Source organism: Pararge aegeria, chromosome 7, assembly GCF_905163445.1.
Source record: "Pararge aegeria chromosome 7, ilParAegt1.1, whole genome shotgun sequence".
Taxonomy (NCBI): Eukaryota; Metazoa; Arthropoda; class Insecta; order Lepidoptera; family Nymphalidae; genus Pararge; species Pararge aegeria.
In genome coordinates, this window is record NC_053186.1 from 368,815 (window position 1) to 385,947 (window position 17,133).

The 17,133-nt window shown below is 37.8% G+C and overlaps 2 protein-coding genes and 1 long non-coding RNA gene across 6 annotated transcripts in view; 1 reads left to right on the top strand and 2 right to left on the bottom strand.

The window, feature by feature from the left end:
- The first annotated feature begins 275 nt into the window (after positions 1-275).
- On the top strand, positions 276-3,827 carry LOC120625323. The gene is made up of 3 exons (XR_005658794.1): positions 276-435; positions 1,404-1,601; positions 3,712-3,827. It is a non-coding gene; the product is annotated as an uncharacterized LOC120625323 (long non-coding RNA).
- LOC120625322 (40S ribosomal protein S21) lies at positions 3,819-7,284 on the bottom strand. The gene is made up of 4 exons (XM_039892358.1): positions 7,150-7,284; positions 6,997-7,055; positions 4,034-4,225; positions 3,819-3,887 (listed from the first exon to the last, which is right to left on the bottom strand). Exons 2-4 carry the CDS (start codon positions 7,044-7,046, stop codon positions 3,878-3,880), a joined length of 252 nt encoding a protein of 83 aa, XP_039748292.1. The 5' UTR covers positions 7,047-7,055; positions 7,150-7,284; the 3' UTR covers positions 3,819-3,877.
- A 3,558-nt stretch (positions 7,285-10,842) lies between these two features.
- LOC120624901 (cilia- and flagella-associated protein 410-like) overlaps positions 10,843-17,133 on the bottom strand; it is a 37,214-nt gene continuing 30,923 nt past the window's right edge. For all 4 annotated transcript variants that reach the window (XM_039891684.1, XM_039891682.1, XM_039891683.1 and 1 more), the window contains 5 exons: positions 16,670-16,732; positions 16,154-16,230; positions 15,698-15,836; positions 15,172-15,254; positions 10,843-14,573 (listed from right to left, as the gene is read on the bottom strand). In XM_039891684.1, coding sequence (XP_039747618.1) covers positions 14,540-14,573; positions 15,172-15,254; positions 15,698-15,836; positions 16,154-16,230; positions 16,670-16,732 — 396 coding nt within the window. In that variant the 3' untranslated portion in view covers positions 10,843-14,539. The remainder of the gene's footprint in view (positions 14,574-15,171; positions 15,255-15,697; positions 15,837-16,153; positions 16,231-16,669; positions 16,733-17,133) is intronic.

The window sequence follows — 17,133 nt, forward strand, 5'->3', positions numbered from 1 at the left end:
ACTCCGTCGCTGTGTGGTTGCAGCACACACCTACGACACACTGTAGGAATTCAAGCTTCTCTTTCACTGTCTATACCGAATTTCAGCAAAATTATTTTATTTCTGGAATCCGACCAAAAGTCGCTATTATGTGGATATTTTTTTGTTTTAACGAAAGGTTTAAAGAATGCAGGCTTTATACCTCGTAACACTGTTACTTCTTGACTGACACCAAGCTGGCAGGAAATTACTTCAAGCTAAAAACTGACACGACGGAAGAACAAAAGAAATTTTCAGTCATGTCACAAACCAAATCTCCGGAAAATACAAATAATACACACAAAAACAGGATGTAGGCTAGAGCTACCCAGCAACAGTCTAGAGGTATTCCACTTTCGTATAAATATGAAGAAAACCGAACTCGCCTGGTGCTGGTTGCTGTTTCTGCTGCTACAGGTATGTACGAGCCATGGCCACTGCTCCTATGCAGCACAGCGGCTTCTCCTTGGAATTCCTAGAGCGTGGAAGTTGCAGTGTGTGAAAAGTTGCTTGCATTATTACCACCTTTTCTTCCACACCCAATACTTCAGCATAGAACTGCTATTTATAGGTACTATATTTTAATCTTTGTAAGCGTGTGAGCTGCGGTCAGTAGCTGCATGTATCACCTTACGGTTACTTACTCATAACGGGCACTTGCAAAGAATAGTAGATCGCATCCGAGTAGACACCTTTCCCGCTCGCGATCGTAGGACAGGCAGCTCGAACGTAGCGCGAATGGTTTGGATGAGTTCGCCAATAGCGCGCCAGTTCGCCAGTAGCATTGCAGGACTACTCCAGTATACAAACGTGAAAATAGCTAAGCCGAGCCGAGCAACTGACATACATTTTACAAGTGTAGACATTAGTGGTTTGATTTAAAAATACTTTTGGTTTTTGAAATAATGTTTTTCTCTTAATTGCAGAAGTGTTGTTCTTAATATCGTCTATAATAATGTTAATAATTGACAATAGGAAATTACTATGAATAAGAAACATTGTCGTAAGCAAGAAAGACCAATAGCTGAATATTAATAGAAAAAACACGGTTAATCGCGCGCCTACTTCGATTTTGTAGCAATTCTGATCGTGCCACCAATTGCCGCACTGGTACAACCAAGTACAACGAAAATAGCTGCTTATTCTCTTGCGCGTTATGTACTGATATAGTACCTACTGCCGATACAAGTGCAATAAATGTTTGTCCTGAAATTTTGTTTAAATGTTTTTATTTTAATTTGAGTCTCCACATTGTCCTAATCTGATCCAAAGCAAAAACACGATGTGGGATAGCTACGGTTGCGATCGTTGGACCAGTGCTTTGTTCTTTCGCATAATTTAATTTTGGCCCGTCCGACCGACTACAGAAGGAAGTATCTCTGCAGGTTGTGAGCACGCTAGCCTGCAAGAGGAAGTCGTCGTGCCGTCCGCCGCGCTGTCCGGGCGGTTGCAAGCCCAAGTACTGGTGACCTGCGGACTGACGGCCTAGCGAACTGTCGGCCTGGTGAGCTGGGATCTACTGACAACTCGGCACACAGCTCACTATACTACTACTGCAGGACGTCCGGGAACTATTGGCCATGGTGAGACTTCGCTTGCGTAGAACTTCTAAGCACCGTGACACTTTTCCATTGAGATAAACTACTTAGATGCGTTGGTGAGCCTTGTAGCTTCTATTTCAAATTAACGAATTTTTTAGTTGTTTAACAAAGTATCTACCTAGGTTCTTCTACAAAAAATGTTACACTTTTTAGTTGGTACTTTTGCAATTATCAAAGTTATAATGCCTATTGCTTGTAACCCGAGGATATTGCTTTTCCCGAGGCGGAGTTTTCCCAGCACTTCATCAGATTTTTTATTGTAACGAATACTTAATCGTACTTAATATTGCTTAGCGGCTGCTAGGGATGGCCACCGGAGCTATACAACCCGCAATACTAATGATTGTATAGCTCCGGTGGCCATCCATGCTCTTTCTGAACAACTTAATCATACGGTGCTTTTCGAAAGAAGATGAAAAAGTTTCTTTAAAATAATTTCAAATGGCTATAGGTGTGCCCAAAATATTTGGAGAGCTCGCTCGATTTCTCCAGGTTCCCTCCAATAAATTAAAATGAGAGCACCTCTGAGGTATAACGTACCGAACAAAAAAATCATCATAAAAATCGGTTTATAATTGGCGGAGTAATCGAGTAACAAATATACAAAAAAAAATTGTCGAATTGATCACATCCTCCTTTTTCTTGAGTCTAAAAATGTACATAAGAAACGCTTTTTGGGTAGCTACTTTTGCTCGATCTTAAAATATGTTATTACTGTAGCATTAGTACAAGATTTAATCGTCAAAGTTAAATGGAGCTAAAGTCACTCTTTTTACAGTCGCATATCCTGTACAGCTGATCTTTCTGCTCTTCGGAGCTCGAGCTGGAAATGTAGGCAAATTTGAGCTTTAACCTAATTCACATAAGAATATAATAGCATAGAAAAACTTTATTGCAACACAACACAATAGGAAAAACACAAAGAAAACAGTAATAGTACTTAGTGCTAGGGTGCAAAGGCGGCCTTATCACTAAAAGTGGTATTTTAAAGGCAACCTAAGCGTGCGTATGTTACAAAAAATAAAATAAACTTACATGAGCATACATATAATACTACATTTACATAATAACTACAAAATATATATATATATATATATATATATATATATACCAGATAGATATTTATGATATATATTTATGCTATTATAAACTTACATAATACTCAATTTGGTATAAGAATTAAAATGTTCCTCGGAATCCGCCATTTCATTTAATATTCTATTTAAAATTCATGAATATCACTTTCACATTTTATAAATATATCCATTTGTTAAATAATTTTTATAGAGAGTAGAATTTTTATTTAGTTTTCTAATTGATCCGTTCGAAAATATTGGAAATAAATAATACTAATAGATTATGATATTTGCCACTAGCTGGCGTATAAGTCAAGAAGCGTGGAGTATATGACATACTTACGACCAATCTAAATTATTATTTTGAAACAGCGGAAACTACTCAGACGTCTGACGTAAGCGTTACTTCCGTCAGAAAAATAATCTGATACTCCATAGTTTGACTTTTCAAAAACTGGTCGTGAGCAACTGTCACGGCGCTGAACACGCGGCCCGGCTCCGTTGCGTAGGCCGCACTGTCGCTGCGGTGCTGCGGGCGGCGGCGCGCGGCCCGCTGACACCCGCTGCCGGTGCTCCCAGCGGCGACGGACACCACTCCCGCATCGCAGTCTCATAGCCAGTGACCCAACAATATATTGCGTATAGTGGATCTTTATTACATCGCGCTTTTGACAGTAGCCTCTGTATTGTCAAAGCAAAATCCTGTAGTTCTGATTTTTGTGTTAGAAAAATTTTGTCAGAAGCTCAAGAATTGTATATTTGAGGTTTAAAACAATGTTCAAATATCCATACTTCAAAAAAAAAAAAAAAAAAAAGACTCCTCGATTGCGAGCTAGCAAATCTTGTACTACGGCTACTGAGTTAGTCGGCGGGCAGTCGTTAGACGGGATTCCTGCCGCTTACCAAAAGAATTAACAAAAAAAGGCAATTTGCACAGATGTTCTGTTATTGATTGGTGTTAATGAGTCAGAGACCGATTCAGGCAAGTTTTTCAAATTACTAATTTTATCTTCCAGAAGATGCTAGAAAACTGGATCTCCTCCACATGCACATTATTTAAACCCTTTGAAGAAATGTTGTATTACGGTTTAATGTTTACAATGTAATTGAATAAAACTAATTGTGAATTTTATAATTTTTTTATTGTTTATCTTATAATGTAAAACTTCTTAAAGACTACATTCAGTAGTTTCTGAAACAAAAGAAATAAGGTTTGTTATTATATACTATTTATTAGCGAAAACCTAGTTATTGTACTTATCGCAAGAAGTAGTAGAACTAGAGCTAGTAGTGGAACCAAAAAAAAAGGAAAAGTAAAAGTAGGGCAGCGGGACTCACTTAGCAAGGATGCCGTCCTTCTTGGTGAGGCGCACGATGCAGTCGTCGGACTCGCCCATGCGGCGGATGGCGCCGCACACCACGTACATCTTGCTGGCGTCGCCGGCGCGCCCCGTGGCCGGGTCCACGTCCGCGATCACCAGCTGCACGGACGCGTGGTCCTTGGCGTGGATCAGCCGGTTGCTGGCCGAGCTGCAACACGAGCAGTGTTATTGTGCGACTGCGCGTCTGTGCATACACCATGCACCACTCTCGATGAAAAAAAAAACGTCTGTTATAAAACTAAAAAGCTAGAAACAAATATTTTCTTCAAGATTTTTAAGTCAGTGCCTCGTAACACCAGCGCGCTCAGTCAGGCTGTCCTTGGACATAGGCCTCCTCTAGAATTCTCCAGTGTGCTCTGTCTCTGGCTATTCTGCGCCATCCTTTTGGCAGGTCATCTTCCCACCTTTTTTTTGTCTTGCCATCTCTAGGGTACCAAGAAATAATTTCTTTAGTCCATTTTTCTTTCGAGGATCTAACCACATGGCCAGTCTAGCGCCATTTTAGCATCTTTCTGGGGACATCCGTTACTCCTGTGGCCTTCCTAATTTTCCTTAGACTCCACTTGTCTTTCAGCTTAATATTCAACATGCTCCTTTCCATTCTATGTCAGCATACTTTATTCTATGTCGGCATACTTTGAGCTTCTGTCAATCCCCAGGTTCCACATCCATAAGTGAGGATTGGGAGAAAAAACATGTTATATACCTTGGATTTGGTTGGCGTTGGAATTTCTTTGCTTTTTAGTATTTCTTTAAGTGACCAGTATCGTCCATCTGCATGTTTGGTGAGTTTATTTGTCCTTGCCTTATTTTGAATCATCTTAGACCGGCTCACTAAAAGGTTTAGACAAAGAACAGCCTAGGGAACAGGCGGGTTTTAGAGCTGATTTTTCAACAGTAGACCACATACCTGTAGTGAAACAAGTAGTTGAAAAGTATAATGAGTATGGTAAATCCTACTGTATATCATTTATAGGCATTCGATTCCCTTTCTCACAACTACATATATAAAGCCTTTGCCTGTCAAAGAATAGAAAATAAATATATCAGACTCATACAGCAAAAGTGAAGTTGGAAAGAATTGGAGGAATTCAAAAAAAATATAAAAAATGTAGAATAATACTGGTATTTATTTTGTAGCGGCGGCCATCTTGGACCGTTTTTTATCAAAAGTAGATAGTAACAATCCCGACTTATTTACCTTTCAACAGAAAATAAATATAAACAAAATACTATGACAATACACAGATAGCCAACTAGCCCCAAAGTAAGCGTAGCTTGTGTTATGGGTACTAAGATGACTGATGAATATTTTTGTGAATATAATGCACATAAATACTTATGATATATAGATAAACACACAGACACTGCAAAACATTCATGTTCATTACACAAACATTTTCCAGTTGTGGGAATCGAACCCACAGCCTTGTACTCAGAAAGCAAGGTTGCCGCCCACTGACCAGCTGTCAAAAAACAAAACGAAATTGGTACATTTGGCCATTACAATGTCACAGACAAGACACACACAGACACATCAAGCTTATTAAAATTGCTTGCATCCTAGAGATACCTCATAACATAACATTACATCCATAATATACAAATTGGGATGTGCCCTCAGCACAGCTATCATGGGAAGAAGACATAATTCTCCCCGGGGAAAGTATAAAAATGTATCCTCTCCCACAGCTTGATCAACTCTCCGAGCATTGGTGCACAAGTGGAAATAATTTCCAAATAATATACATGTGAGATATCATAGTACAAGGCAACCAGCCTTATGTCATGTGCTATATAACTTCTTGGATAAACAGCAAAACTAATTCACCAGCACAAATTCACCAACCTTGTCTAAATGTTTAACCTAAAGCCACAAGTAATATAAGAAATTAAAATATATGTACATATATTTGAACAATAGATTTACATACATACTATTGAATTTGGTGGGTTCGCATGTTCAACTACAAGCAGGGCAGTTCCAGCTAACTCTTTTAGTGCTTTGTAATTTATCTGTTAAAAATTATCAGCACCAGCATAGTGTTGCTTATTGTCACTAACATTGTGATCATTATAGCCCTCTAAATATCTCCCCCTCTGAGCATGAAAACAGTGTAAAGTTTACAGGACATTAAATCAAATTAGTAGTAAGTAGTGCTAAAGTGGCAATGGAACTGCTGGAGGGACCAATAAGTTTGTACACCACCAGACATAGCATAGACATGGGTGTATGCTCAACTAGGCATAAATAGGTATCAAGCAAGTTGCTAGTAAATGGCCCAGGATCATTGATTGAAGTAATTAATCTGTAACATTCATTTAATCTAACAAGCTTAATGTTGAAAAGGGGTATTTGATAAACAAACTCATTAAGGACTAAAGATGTGTTAAGTTAGTCACTTCTGTGAAACCTACTACAAATCTTCTCTGCTTCATCCACAAACACTCTGGCTGCTTTTAACTCAACAAAATGTTTGTATATAGGCTGAACAGCTTAACTAGCTGTTACCCACTTTCTTTGTCCACGTTTAATATGGTTTTCCACAAATCCTGTGGGAACTCTTTATTTCTTGGGATAAAAGTCAATATGCTCGACTTCCTAATTAAACTAGCTCTATTTCAATAATCAAGTTGAGATAACACAATTAAATACTTTCACATAATAATATAATAGTAAGGATATCAAAATACGTGAGCCGCCACATGTCTTGAAACATATTCAAGTAACAACAGAATCCAATGAAAATATTGTGAAAATGAAAATCTTGGAAAGGCTTGGCGTAACCCAACGGCCTTAAATACTTACACATAGCGGAAGTCCGTGGGTAACGCGGCTAGAATAGTTGAAATATAGTAAATGATACTGCGAATTTGAAAAAAACATAACCTTAGTCACAACACCACACAGACACTCACCATTTCCTCGGGCAGTACAAGTCAACGAATTCGCCGGCGTCGTTTTGCATTTTGTTTATCTGAAATTAAAATAAATTTTATGAAATAATCACAAAATTTGAGCACTTATTGAGATTGAAAAAACATAGAATCATATTTCAATTTAAATCTAACCTAAAATAACACGCGAATGATCAAACGTCAGAAGCGAAAAGACTTTAAAAAAACACAATGTTTTGTTGCAAGCCTATTAAAATTGTTAAAGCACCTATACACTATGCAAGTTTGAACAAGGGTGAAAAAATATTGAATTGAATCAATTTATAACTTCTTTTGTTAAAAAATACTGCACTTAAATATTAAAATGCTTCTGCACTATTATTTTGTAATTAGATTATAATAAATAAATAAATATACAATGACACACATCGCCATCTAGCCCCAAAGTAAGCGAAACTTGTGTAATGGGTACTAAGATAGAAGATGAATATTTTTATGAATATAATATAATACAGAACCAAATCCATGCTCATCACACAAAGTGCTCAAAGAGCTCTTTCCAGTTGTGGGAATCGAACCCCCGGCCTTAGACCCAGAAAGCAGGGTCGCTGTTCACTGCGCTACCGGCTGTCTAAGTATTCAGATTGTCTAAGTATCTAGTAGATATATATCTATATATATATATCTATTATATATATCTATTATATATATCTATTATATACTTTATATATATATATATATATATATATATATATATAAAGGGAAACATAATAATCTTTGGGCCGAGCAAGATTATATGGTGCCAAATTTAACACACAATTATAAAGTAGTGTCCAATAGAAAAGGCATCGGGTAGTTTTTGGGAAATCACGACTTTCTTTTTTATATGACTCCATTAATATAATTTGTTAAGAGTATATATGGGGAAATTATATTTTAATAAAAATATAAATCAAAAGACATTTTTTCCATTTTATTTTATACTAACCGACTTACAAAAAAGGAGGAGGTTCTCAATTCAATTGTTTTTTTTTTAATTTGTTAGCTCAGAACTTTGTCATTTATTAATTTTTAATTCCTCTAATGTGTAACTTATGGAGAAAATATAATAATAACACATTATATTAAATTAAACCCTTCGTAACTAGCGGTCCATCGCGACTTTGTCCGCGTAAAATACTCATATTATGTTGTCGCGGACTGTTTCTTAAAACTTTTAAAGAGGAACAATTTCATCATACTTTAATGTTGACTTAAACGCGAAGTCGCGAGGGTTCGCTAGTACTAAAATATAAAGCTGAAGTAGAGTTCATTTGTTACTTGATAATCTCAGAACGATTAGAAGAAAAAATATATGAAGGATGTTATTAAACTGTCGAAGAAAGTTGATCCGACTAGATTGCTGATCTCTGTTGTTCGCGATCTTGGCCGTCTCCCTCCTGTATCGTTTGATTATGTTGATGCAACTTGACTATTGAAATATATGTCGAGCATAAAGGCTGAGCTTATGGCAATTTATAAGCATTTCTCATCGGAACTGTCTGAAATCCGCACAGCATGTCAGTCGCATAATAAGAAATCCAAATTATTATTTTTAAATAGCAGGAACTACACAAACAGACTTCTGTGTAGTTTCCGACGTAAGCATTACTTCCGTCAGAAAAAAAACATGTGTGTACTTATTTACACGCGTTAGAAGTTATACTTCTTTGGCGTAACACGATAAAAAATCTTTTCAAAAATTGTATCTTACGCCTTATTCTACGTTTGTAGAAAAAACAACACTAACAATAGAAAAAAGGTATTTAATACATTGAAAGTTTCATTATAACGCATTATCTAGTTATCTCATTATCGGACAACCCAGTTTCACTGAAAGTCAAATTTTGAGATTTTTGGACAGTTGAATTAATTAAATCACCAGAATCTCTAGCAATCACGGCCTGAGCGCTTTACCAATTAAGCTTCCGCACTCCTATGGAGGGTAGAGGTAAGGAGAGTCATCTTATATGGGAGAAAAGAATCGCGCTGGTGGATGCACAGGGTATGGTATGAATGTAGCAATCGTAGATGAATTGAAGTATGCCGAGTTAAAAAATTTGTTTTAAATTTATCTAAGGTGGGGCGCGCTTGCCTAGAAGATGCCTATTCACTCTGACTGATTTGAAGGTACTCATATTGTAGGCACTGGGGAAAATGGAAGCTGAAAGGGCATTCCAGATCCTAGCGGTGCGGGTTGCGGATGATGATGAAAGACAATTTGGAAGCTTTTCATAAGTTTTGAAATTATAAACGACTTAAAGTCGAAATAGTTCCAGAGATTAGCACGTTCTAAAGACTAAGAGGCCCTATTCTTCAGCTTTATTATTAGTAAAGCTTAGTATAGATTGATCAAATTCGTAATACGTTCCATTTTAGTCGTAGAGTCACTACAGACAGACAGACTTTACATTTCAAAAGTGCTTATAGTGTAAGATTACTTGAAATAAATTAATTTTGAATTAATTAATTACCCTCCATAGCGACAAGTCACAAACAACAAATATTGTATGGTGTGGTGCGATGAAAAACACAGACAATAATACCTATGCTCATCACAAGTAGATAGAGGTAGACACTGAGGATGGTAGTCCGTATGAAATAAAACTGCAGCAATGAGGGCAAGTTATTTGTATTATTCATTAATTTCTTAAATTATTAATTACAATTTATTTCTCTTTAACCTAGTTAGTGAATAAGTTCTCTTGCGTAACACGCAGACGATACAAATTAATATAATAATTTTTTTATTATAATACGAAGAAACTTACGTGGAAATGTGGAAAAACAGAGTGCGACTCCGCAGCAGAAAAACCAAGCACCGATACACCTCAACAAGATGGACAGACGACATTTAGCGATTCCTTTTTAATTCTTTTCTAATAAAAATAAGACATACATAATAAAGCTTATTTTATTTTTCTGAGGTTCTATTAATATTATCTATTTATCTACTTAATGGACACTTTGGGCTACATTTATTTTACAACTAGAGTCCGCGATTCTACACACATACTATATCATACACGCTCAAACATATCGTTTATGCGTTTAAATTTTAATCCTCTACCTCAGTCTTGTTAACGTCTGAGTAAAAATTACCTAAAGGCCTTGTTTGTAAAGCGTTTGTCCACATTTCCACAACTAACGCGTACATAACATATTTCACGCTAGTCTTACCAGTGGTTTAGAAAATGCTACTTTAATGCTGATGGGTTTATTTTTTTTAGGAATAAATGGACACATCTAAAGATTTAAATCGTATTGCGGCTGTAGAGGGCAAAGGGGAGATAACATTTTACCGAGATGATAAACCATCTGTGTGCGTCCCTGATTAAATGACGCACAGGGCCCGTTGCTCGCGTTTTACCCGGCATAGGACCAATTGGAGATCCTACGTACGTGGTGCGAAATACTAGTGAAGTGCTACTGGCCCCGCATGAGCAGAACTTACGGGACTCGGATTGGTCCCTGGAAAAGCTGAGGGAGGGCCCAGTCAAAAATGTTTAAGAAGAGCGGTTGATTTGGTACCACATCAGTGGTACTGGAGTGCTATTAACAAAGGAGCTGATACATATTGCAAATCAAACAATGTTGTCTGTGGTGCCACTAACAAATGGTAGCCCCGCACGGCGGTATGCCGAGGAGCGGGCCATTGCTACAACCAACTACGGCTGCCCCATTGTCGTCTTAGGGTTGAACAAATTACCCTCCCAGGGTGCAAAGAGTGGAGGCGCCCTGAACGGGTAGAGAGCGCCAAAAGTTCGTTGCTTACGTCCCTGCCGCAAAGGTACACCACACCGCCCGTCGCTACTACCGATTGAATGATGTAGTGAGGTCTGCGGACCGACACCCTGACCCTTAACCAATGAACGAGCTGTGGTAAAGATTTGTTTATTAAAGCGATTCTACCATCTGCATTCGCGTATAGCGGCGCCTTGGCCGCGGAAAGTATTTAGAGTATTTGATGTGCAGCTATAGTTTGGTTTTCCAGCAGTCTGTATGTCTGCATGTTACGCAATAACTCCGTAATACGAACAAGGAAACGATGAGTTCTGTACATCCATTCAAATTGCACCCAAAATCACAATAAAATATCATAGAATTAGGAAAAACATTAAGTTTCATATAAAATTTTCAAAATAATGAGTTTTTAAATATAATAGAATCGAATAAATGTTTTTAAATAACATGTATATGCAATTTAAAAACCCGTCCATTACGAATCTGTGAAGAATCACAACGAACAACGTAAAGTCAACAGCCAACGATCTGTTCGGTGTGGAGTATAAATGACACAATACTTACTACGATTCTCCTGCTTTTTGCACACTACAGAAAATTAAGCTTAATTTTCATAATATATCATGGAATTCAAAATAAAAATCAAGAAATAAATATTTTGAACAAATTGGTGTTTATACCTAGTTATTTATACATTTCAATTGGCACCTACTTAAAAATGTTGTAGAAAATATTTATGTTCTTTTTGAAGTTGTTTAACAAAATAAACAACTTAAAAGCAAGTCATATGCAATGTTATGATGTATGATAGAATCATATTTAAATTTCTTATATTGTAACATTTATTATTCACTGTGATAGATTCCGTTGTACAACGATAAAAAAAATTTATTATCCCATATCCACCCGGGATATCCTTAAAACAAGTTACATGCTCATGAAATAGTTGTATTAAACCTTATCTATTGGATAAGTGTAAAAAAGTTCAATTTAAAGCACATGCCTGTGATTCAATCACTTGCATACCATCAGCATTATATTTTGTTAACGTAAAATAACGTAACGTAAATCATCATATTAACAGCATGCTAAATCTTTATAAACAATCATTAATTTATAATACAAAAGATATAACCGATTTATTGATATAAAGTAAAGCATTAATAGTATATGCCAACAATTTTAAATTAATTATAAAAACTTAATATAATATAATAATAAATAATAAAAAAATCCGAACAGCAAAGTTCTCGAACCTATAACTGAAAATCATTTTCTTGTGTTACAAAACTCGAATGAAAAAAATAGAGTATACTCACTCTATTTTTTCATTCTAACTTGGCTTTTTATTTAAACAATCTCTTCATTACTTTTCAGTGCAAAGTGTGTTTTAGAAAATAAATGTGTTGAAATGAATAGAACAAAATAAAAAGAGATATTTTTTATGAATTTATTCTTTTATTTTTAACATTTTCTAAACGGCCTTTACATTAAAAAGTAATTGAAAGATTGTAACTATAATAAGACATGTTTACCGATTGGAAATATGAATCATTCGTAGTCAATTAAAACGCTTTTCAGTTCACCAAGCAAAGTTAAATATTATGCGTTCACTTGGATGCAAAAATTTTGTGTGACGGTCCGTCCGTATTATATATATGTATAATATTTCACAGCTGTTTACTTCGTGTTTTACTTATTTTTTAAGTATATCACGAATTTAATTTTATGAAATGCATATACCCTTTCGCCCATCGCCCACACGAGTACTATTAATGCATTAATACACGTGAATATTTGGAATATTGAATTGGGCTGTACATATCAGTGTTTCTCCTCTATTCATCTGTATACAAACCACCCAAATTGGCAATAAAGAATTTTGATTTGATTTGCATTTAAAGCATATAATGTTACGTTTAATATAAGCCAACAATAATTAACTGTCGGTCTACCGGGGATGTCAGCAATTGCTTATCACGCTTCGTAAGCCGGAATGGTCCAATTACATTCACGAGGGTCAATTCGCGCATGACCCAAGACGGTGTTGTGCCATTTCGAAGAAGGTCCACTCGTAACATCGAAACGTAACACCCAAAACCTCTCCCTCCCTCAAAACCTCCAGCTCGATCAAAATAAATTATCTTAGTGAATGTAGGACCATACGCAAATTTGACCGTACTTTAACAGTGCTTTATTTGATTTTTATCAATGTTACGTAGATTTTAAACTACAAACGAATCGTTATTTGGAATCATTGGGCAAAACAAGAATTGGTCCATTCGCAACTTAACCTAGTGTCTAGGACGGACTCATATAGGACTAGGACTATATTCATTCAGTTCACGATAATGAAAAGTTAGACGCGCAAACTAAGCGATCCTATTGGACAAATGTCTCTAAAAACGTGTGCGGTCAGGAAGGTCTGTAATTTCACTTCCACTGACTGACTAAGTTTTTAATTTCGTTGATTAGCTTATGCAATCTGAACAAATAAACTAAAACGTACAGTCAGTAATTAGGTTTTAATAAGGGGCATTAGTTTAATAGTTTTAACAGTGACATAGTCAGACTACATCTCATCAATCGGGTCAATTTGTGCATCGAAATGTATAAAAATAAACTACTTTGAACATGGGAAAAGTCACATTAATTTAAACATGATGTTATCAAATATAGCGGCCATCACATAACAATTACTCGCTTAAACCGACCCACCTGCACGGTGGGGGTATAATGCTTTATCCTTACGTGACGATTTTTAGCTCCTACCGCAAGCCACGTTAAAACATCGTTCCGAGATCCCCAATCACCCCCGGTGAAGACCGTCAAAATATTGCTCAATTTAGCGTTTTATCATCTATACTAATGTTATTTTTTGAGGCCAATATTAGTTTCTATATTCTATAACTAACACCACTTGGCCACACTCGTATGCCAAACATTTGTTCCAACGCGCCATCAATGTACATAACTAACAATTTAAAGTCATGCTTTATACTAAAAACATTCAATTCATTAATCACATTTTCTATCTCTCTCACATAATATAACTATTAGATTTGTGTGATAAGGACGAAATGATACATCATTCACTAACACTTTTAGTTCGTAAACTCCACTTCAATCGAAATCACCTATATTTTGTTACTGGTTAGATTTCTTTTCGCTTAAATTCCGCTTGCAAATACTCCTCACGGCAAATACCACTTTAGTTATAAAAACATCTGTACTAATGTTATTTGTATGACGATTATTTAATAAGCTTTTCTATTTCAGGTTATACGTTTCGTTCCAACTTTTAATCAAAATAAAGGTATATTAATACGATATAGTTCTAAAATTATACGTTCACAAAATAAAAACTTTAGAATTTAACGTACTTTCTTTCTATCCTAAATATGGATAACCGCAAACTGTCCCCACTCTGGTTTACTTTAAAAAGTACTCTATCTATATTTATAGTCATTCCGAGCAGTATTGTCAAAGCTTTGGGCAGAGCGAAAAGAGGTAAATACTCTATTGCAATAGCACTGTACGACATACTACCGTTTTTATTTGGCTGCCTCCCTGGAATGTTGTTCATGCTTCGGTTGGACGTATGGGCAGAGTGCTCGAATGGTAAAATGAATTTTATAGCGTTATCAATAAAAGATGTTATCGTTTGTATCCAGAGCGTCTTTCGCGGTACTGTCGGGGCACTGGCGGGGTGCGGGGGGAGTGCGGGGGGAGTGCTACACAGGTGTTCCGAGGCCGGCTACGTGTCGGCGTCGGCTCGCTGTCAGTGAGTGTTGGCGAGTTCATCCATTCGACATCTGAAAAGAGTTTCATTTTATCATTCATCTATTATTCTAACTGATAATGATTAGAAAACCTTTTGCCCGCAATTTTGCACACCGCGGAATTCAAAAGCATTCGTTCATTGACATCACTCAACAGACTTAATTTAATCCCGCGAAATTTACCGAGCGCTTACTGCAATTATTATTAATGTTACGTTCGACGTGTACGCAGGTTCGAAATTTTGGGATAATACAAACTGATGACTCTAGTAAGACTTTAATCAGCTCTTCGATAAAAAGGTTTGGAATCAATAGCAGGTTAGTTGTAGCCTAGAAAGATAGCAGAGATCACTCGGTCTCACATTTGAATCGTGCCGTACGACCACTATTCTGAGGACTGGAACCTTCTTTACTTGGAAATGGAATGAACCAGAAACTTTCGGAATAACTTTTCTCTAGTTTGAAGGGAGGCTTCGACCGTGGTTAGTTACCATTCTACAGACAGTGGCGTGCCGCTAAGCGATTAAGCGTAAAAAATAACTCTCTCACAAAACAGCCCGTTTCCATCCTAGACTACAGGGTGAGCTCTCAGTTAAGGGCTAACTTTTAGTAGAGAAAAAGAAAGTGTCACCTGACGGCCATCTCCGCGACCTCGAGGCTGGGGTAGTCTAGCTCCTTCACCAGGCACAGCACGGCCGACAGCAGGTTGGAGTTCTGCAACACAGCGCCGCCCGACTTCAGTACATATCGATAACTGTTATGCGTTACAGTATATAGGAATATGGCAAAAGAATACTTAGGTAAAGCCCTTTCTTATGATACCCGTTAAGCTTTATTAACCCAGTGGCGACCCGCGAGTAGTATATACAACATTAAACCTCGTGACTTCAATACAAAAATTAGACATAAGCTCTACAACTTTTCCTTAGAAATCAAATATCGTTAGGGCAGCGTAAGTAAGAAGCGTCTTCGTTCGACCGTATTCCAACGCTTTACGTCGCGAATCCGACTACCACGAAGAATCCTTTTCACATATAGCCCATGACACACACAAATAAAGTGGCTTTATATCGGTGAAAGGATTTACAAAATCTCTAGTAGATCCGGAGTTTACCCATCCCCACCCACAAAGTCGCCGACACATCCGCGCCACTCACCCGCGCCACGGGCCGCCGCGTGAAGCCGCGGTGCTCCGCCATGACGGCCGACGGGTACTCCCTGTCCCGCTCGCGCGCGCCGTCCCGCGCACCCTCTCTGTCCCGCTCCCACTCGCCGCGCACCGAGTAACTCTCGCTCCTGCAACGATCGCAATGCTAAATGAAATGTATGTACGAACTGTCCGGGTGCCCAACCTTTTGAGCCCACACTAGCAAATTCAGAGATTTGTCACGGCGCCGCCCACGCCTTCACCTAGCTTGTTGAAATAGACAACCACCTGCTGGTTAGTTAGGCAGATAGGCGCAAAAACTATTCACATATTTCATTAAAAACAAACAAAACATGAAATCGTTTAATAAAGAATTAAGAGTCCCGTCCCATCGATGTGTAATCGAATTATTATTGTTTTTGGGTGGTGGTGGTGAGGGTGGCGGTGGTGAGGGTGGCGGGCTCACCTGTCGCGCTCGCAGGGGTCGTGGTGCGGCGAGGGCAGCGGGTGGCGCCAGTCGCCGTCGAGCGGGTAGGAGTAGTCCTGCGCACAACATCACACTTGACACGTCTCGTCGCGACTCCAGCGCCGCCGCTACTGTCGACTCATCTCATCATATATCTTTTAAACTACCTGTCTACCTACGTCTACAATGTCTATGGTAGCCATCTAGTGACCAATAGCGGGAAACAACAGTTTAGTCACTGGATGTCTTATATTATTAAAGAGACAAGATTGGTGTAACGACGTTCCGGGCGTCCAGAGTTACATCTCCTGCGGGGGCGATTTGGGTCAATTTTGGTTAGTATCACCCTACCGAAAAGGCGATTTAGCGTTCCGGTACGATGCCGTGTAGAACCAAATGGGTTTAATATAATTTTGCCGTTGAAAGTAATCCCGAGGTGCGGTGCGTTCTCGTCTGGCCTCGGGGCATGCGATGCACGTAGCTTGGCGCCGCGCGTGCGCAGTGCGTACGATGTACCTTCACGCTGTGCGCCGACACGGAGTGCCGCATGGACGAGTCCGGGGAGCGCGGCCCGCGGGGCTGTAAGCAAAAATAGCACCTGTGAGCATTGTTTTAAAGCTACAAATTGCCCACAACATTCTTGACCAATTGTAAAATAAAAATATGTAGTTGAAGGTTTGCGATCTTACTGCTATTGGAATAAGGTATATTTTAAATTGACGTTCTTAAGTGTTTGTACTAGAGTATTTATTACTTGCGATTTTTGGTGTAAGAGTAGTTCTATATTATTTTTTGAACAAATCTATCTAGACCTGGTAAACAAACTATAAACTTATATCATTTTAATAATAGAAAAATTTAATTTCTATCAAAATATTATACAAGTAAATTGTTTTGTTTTAAAAAATTTTGCTACTTTGTTGCCATCTTCTTAAGAATGTCCAACTTTTTGAAAATAAATAGCCTATGTTACTTTGTGA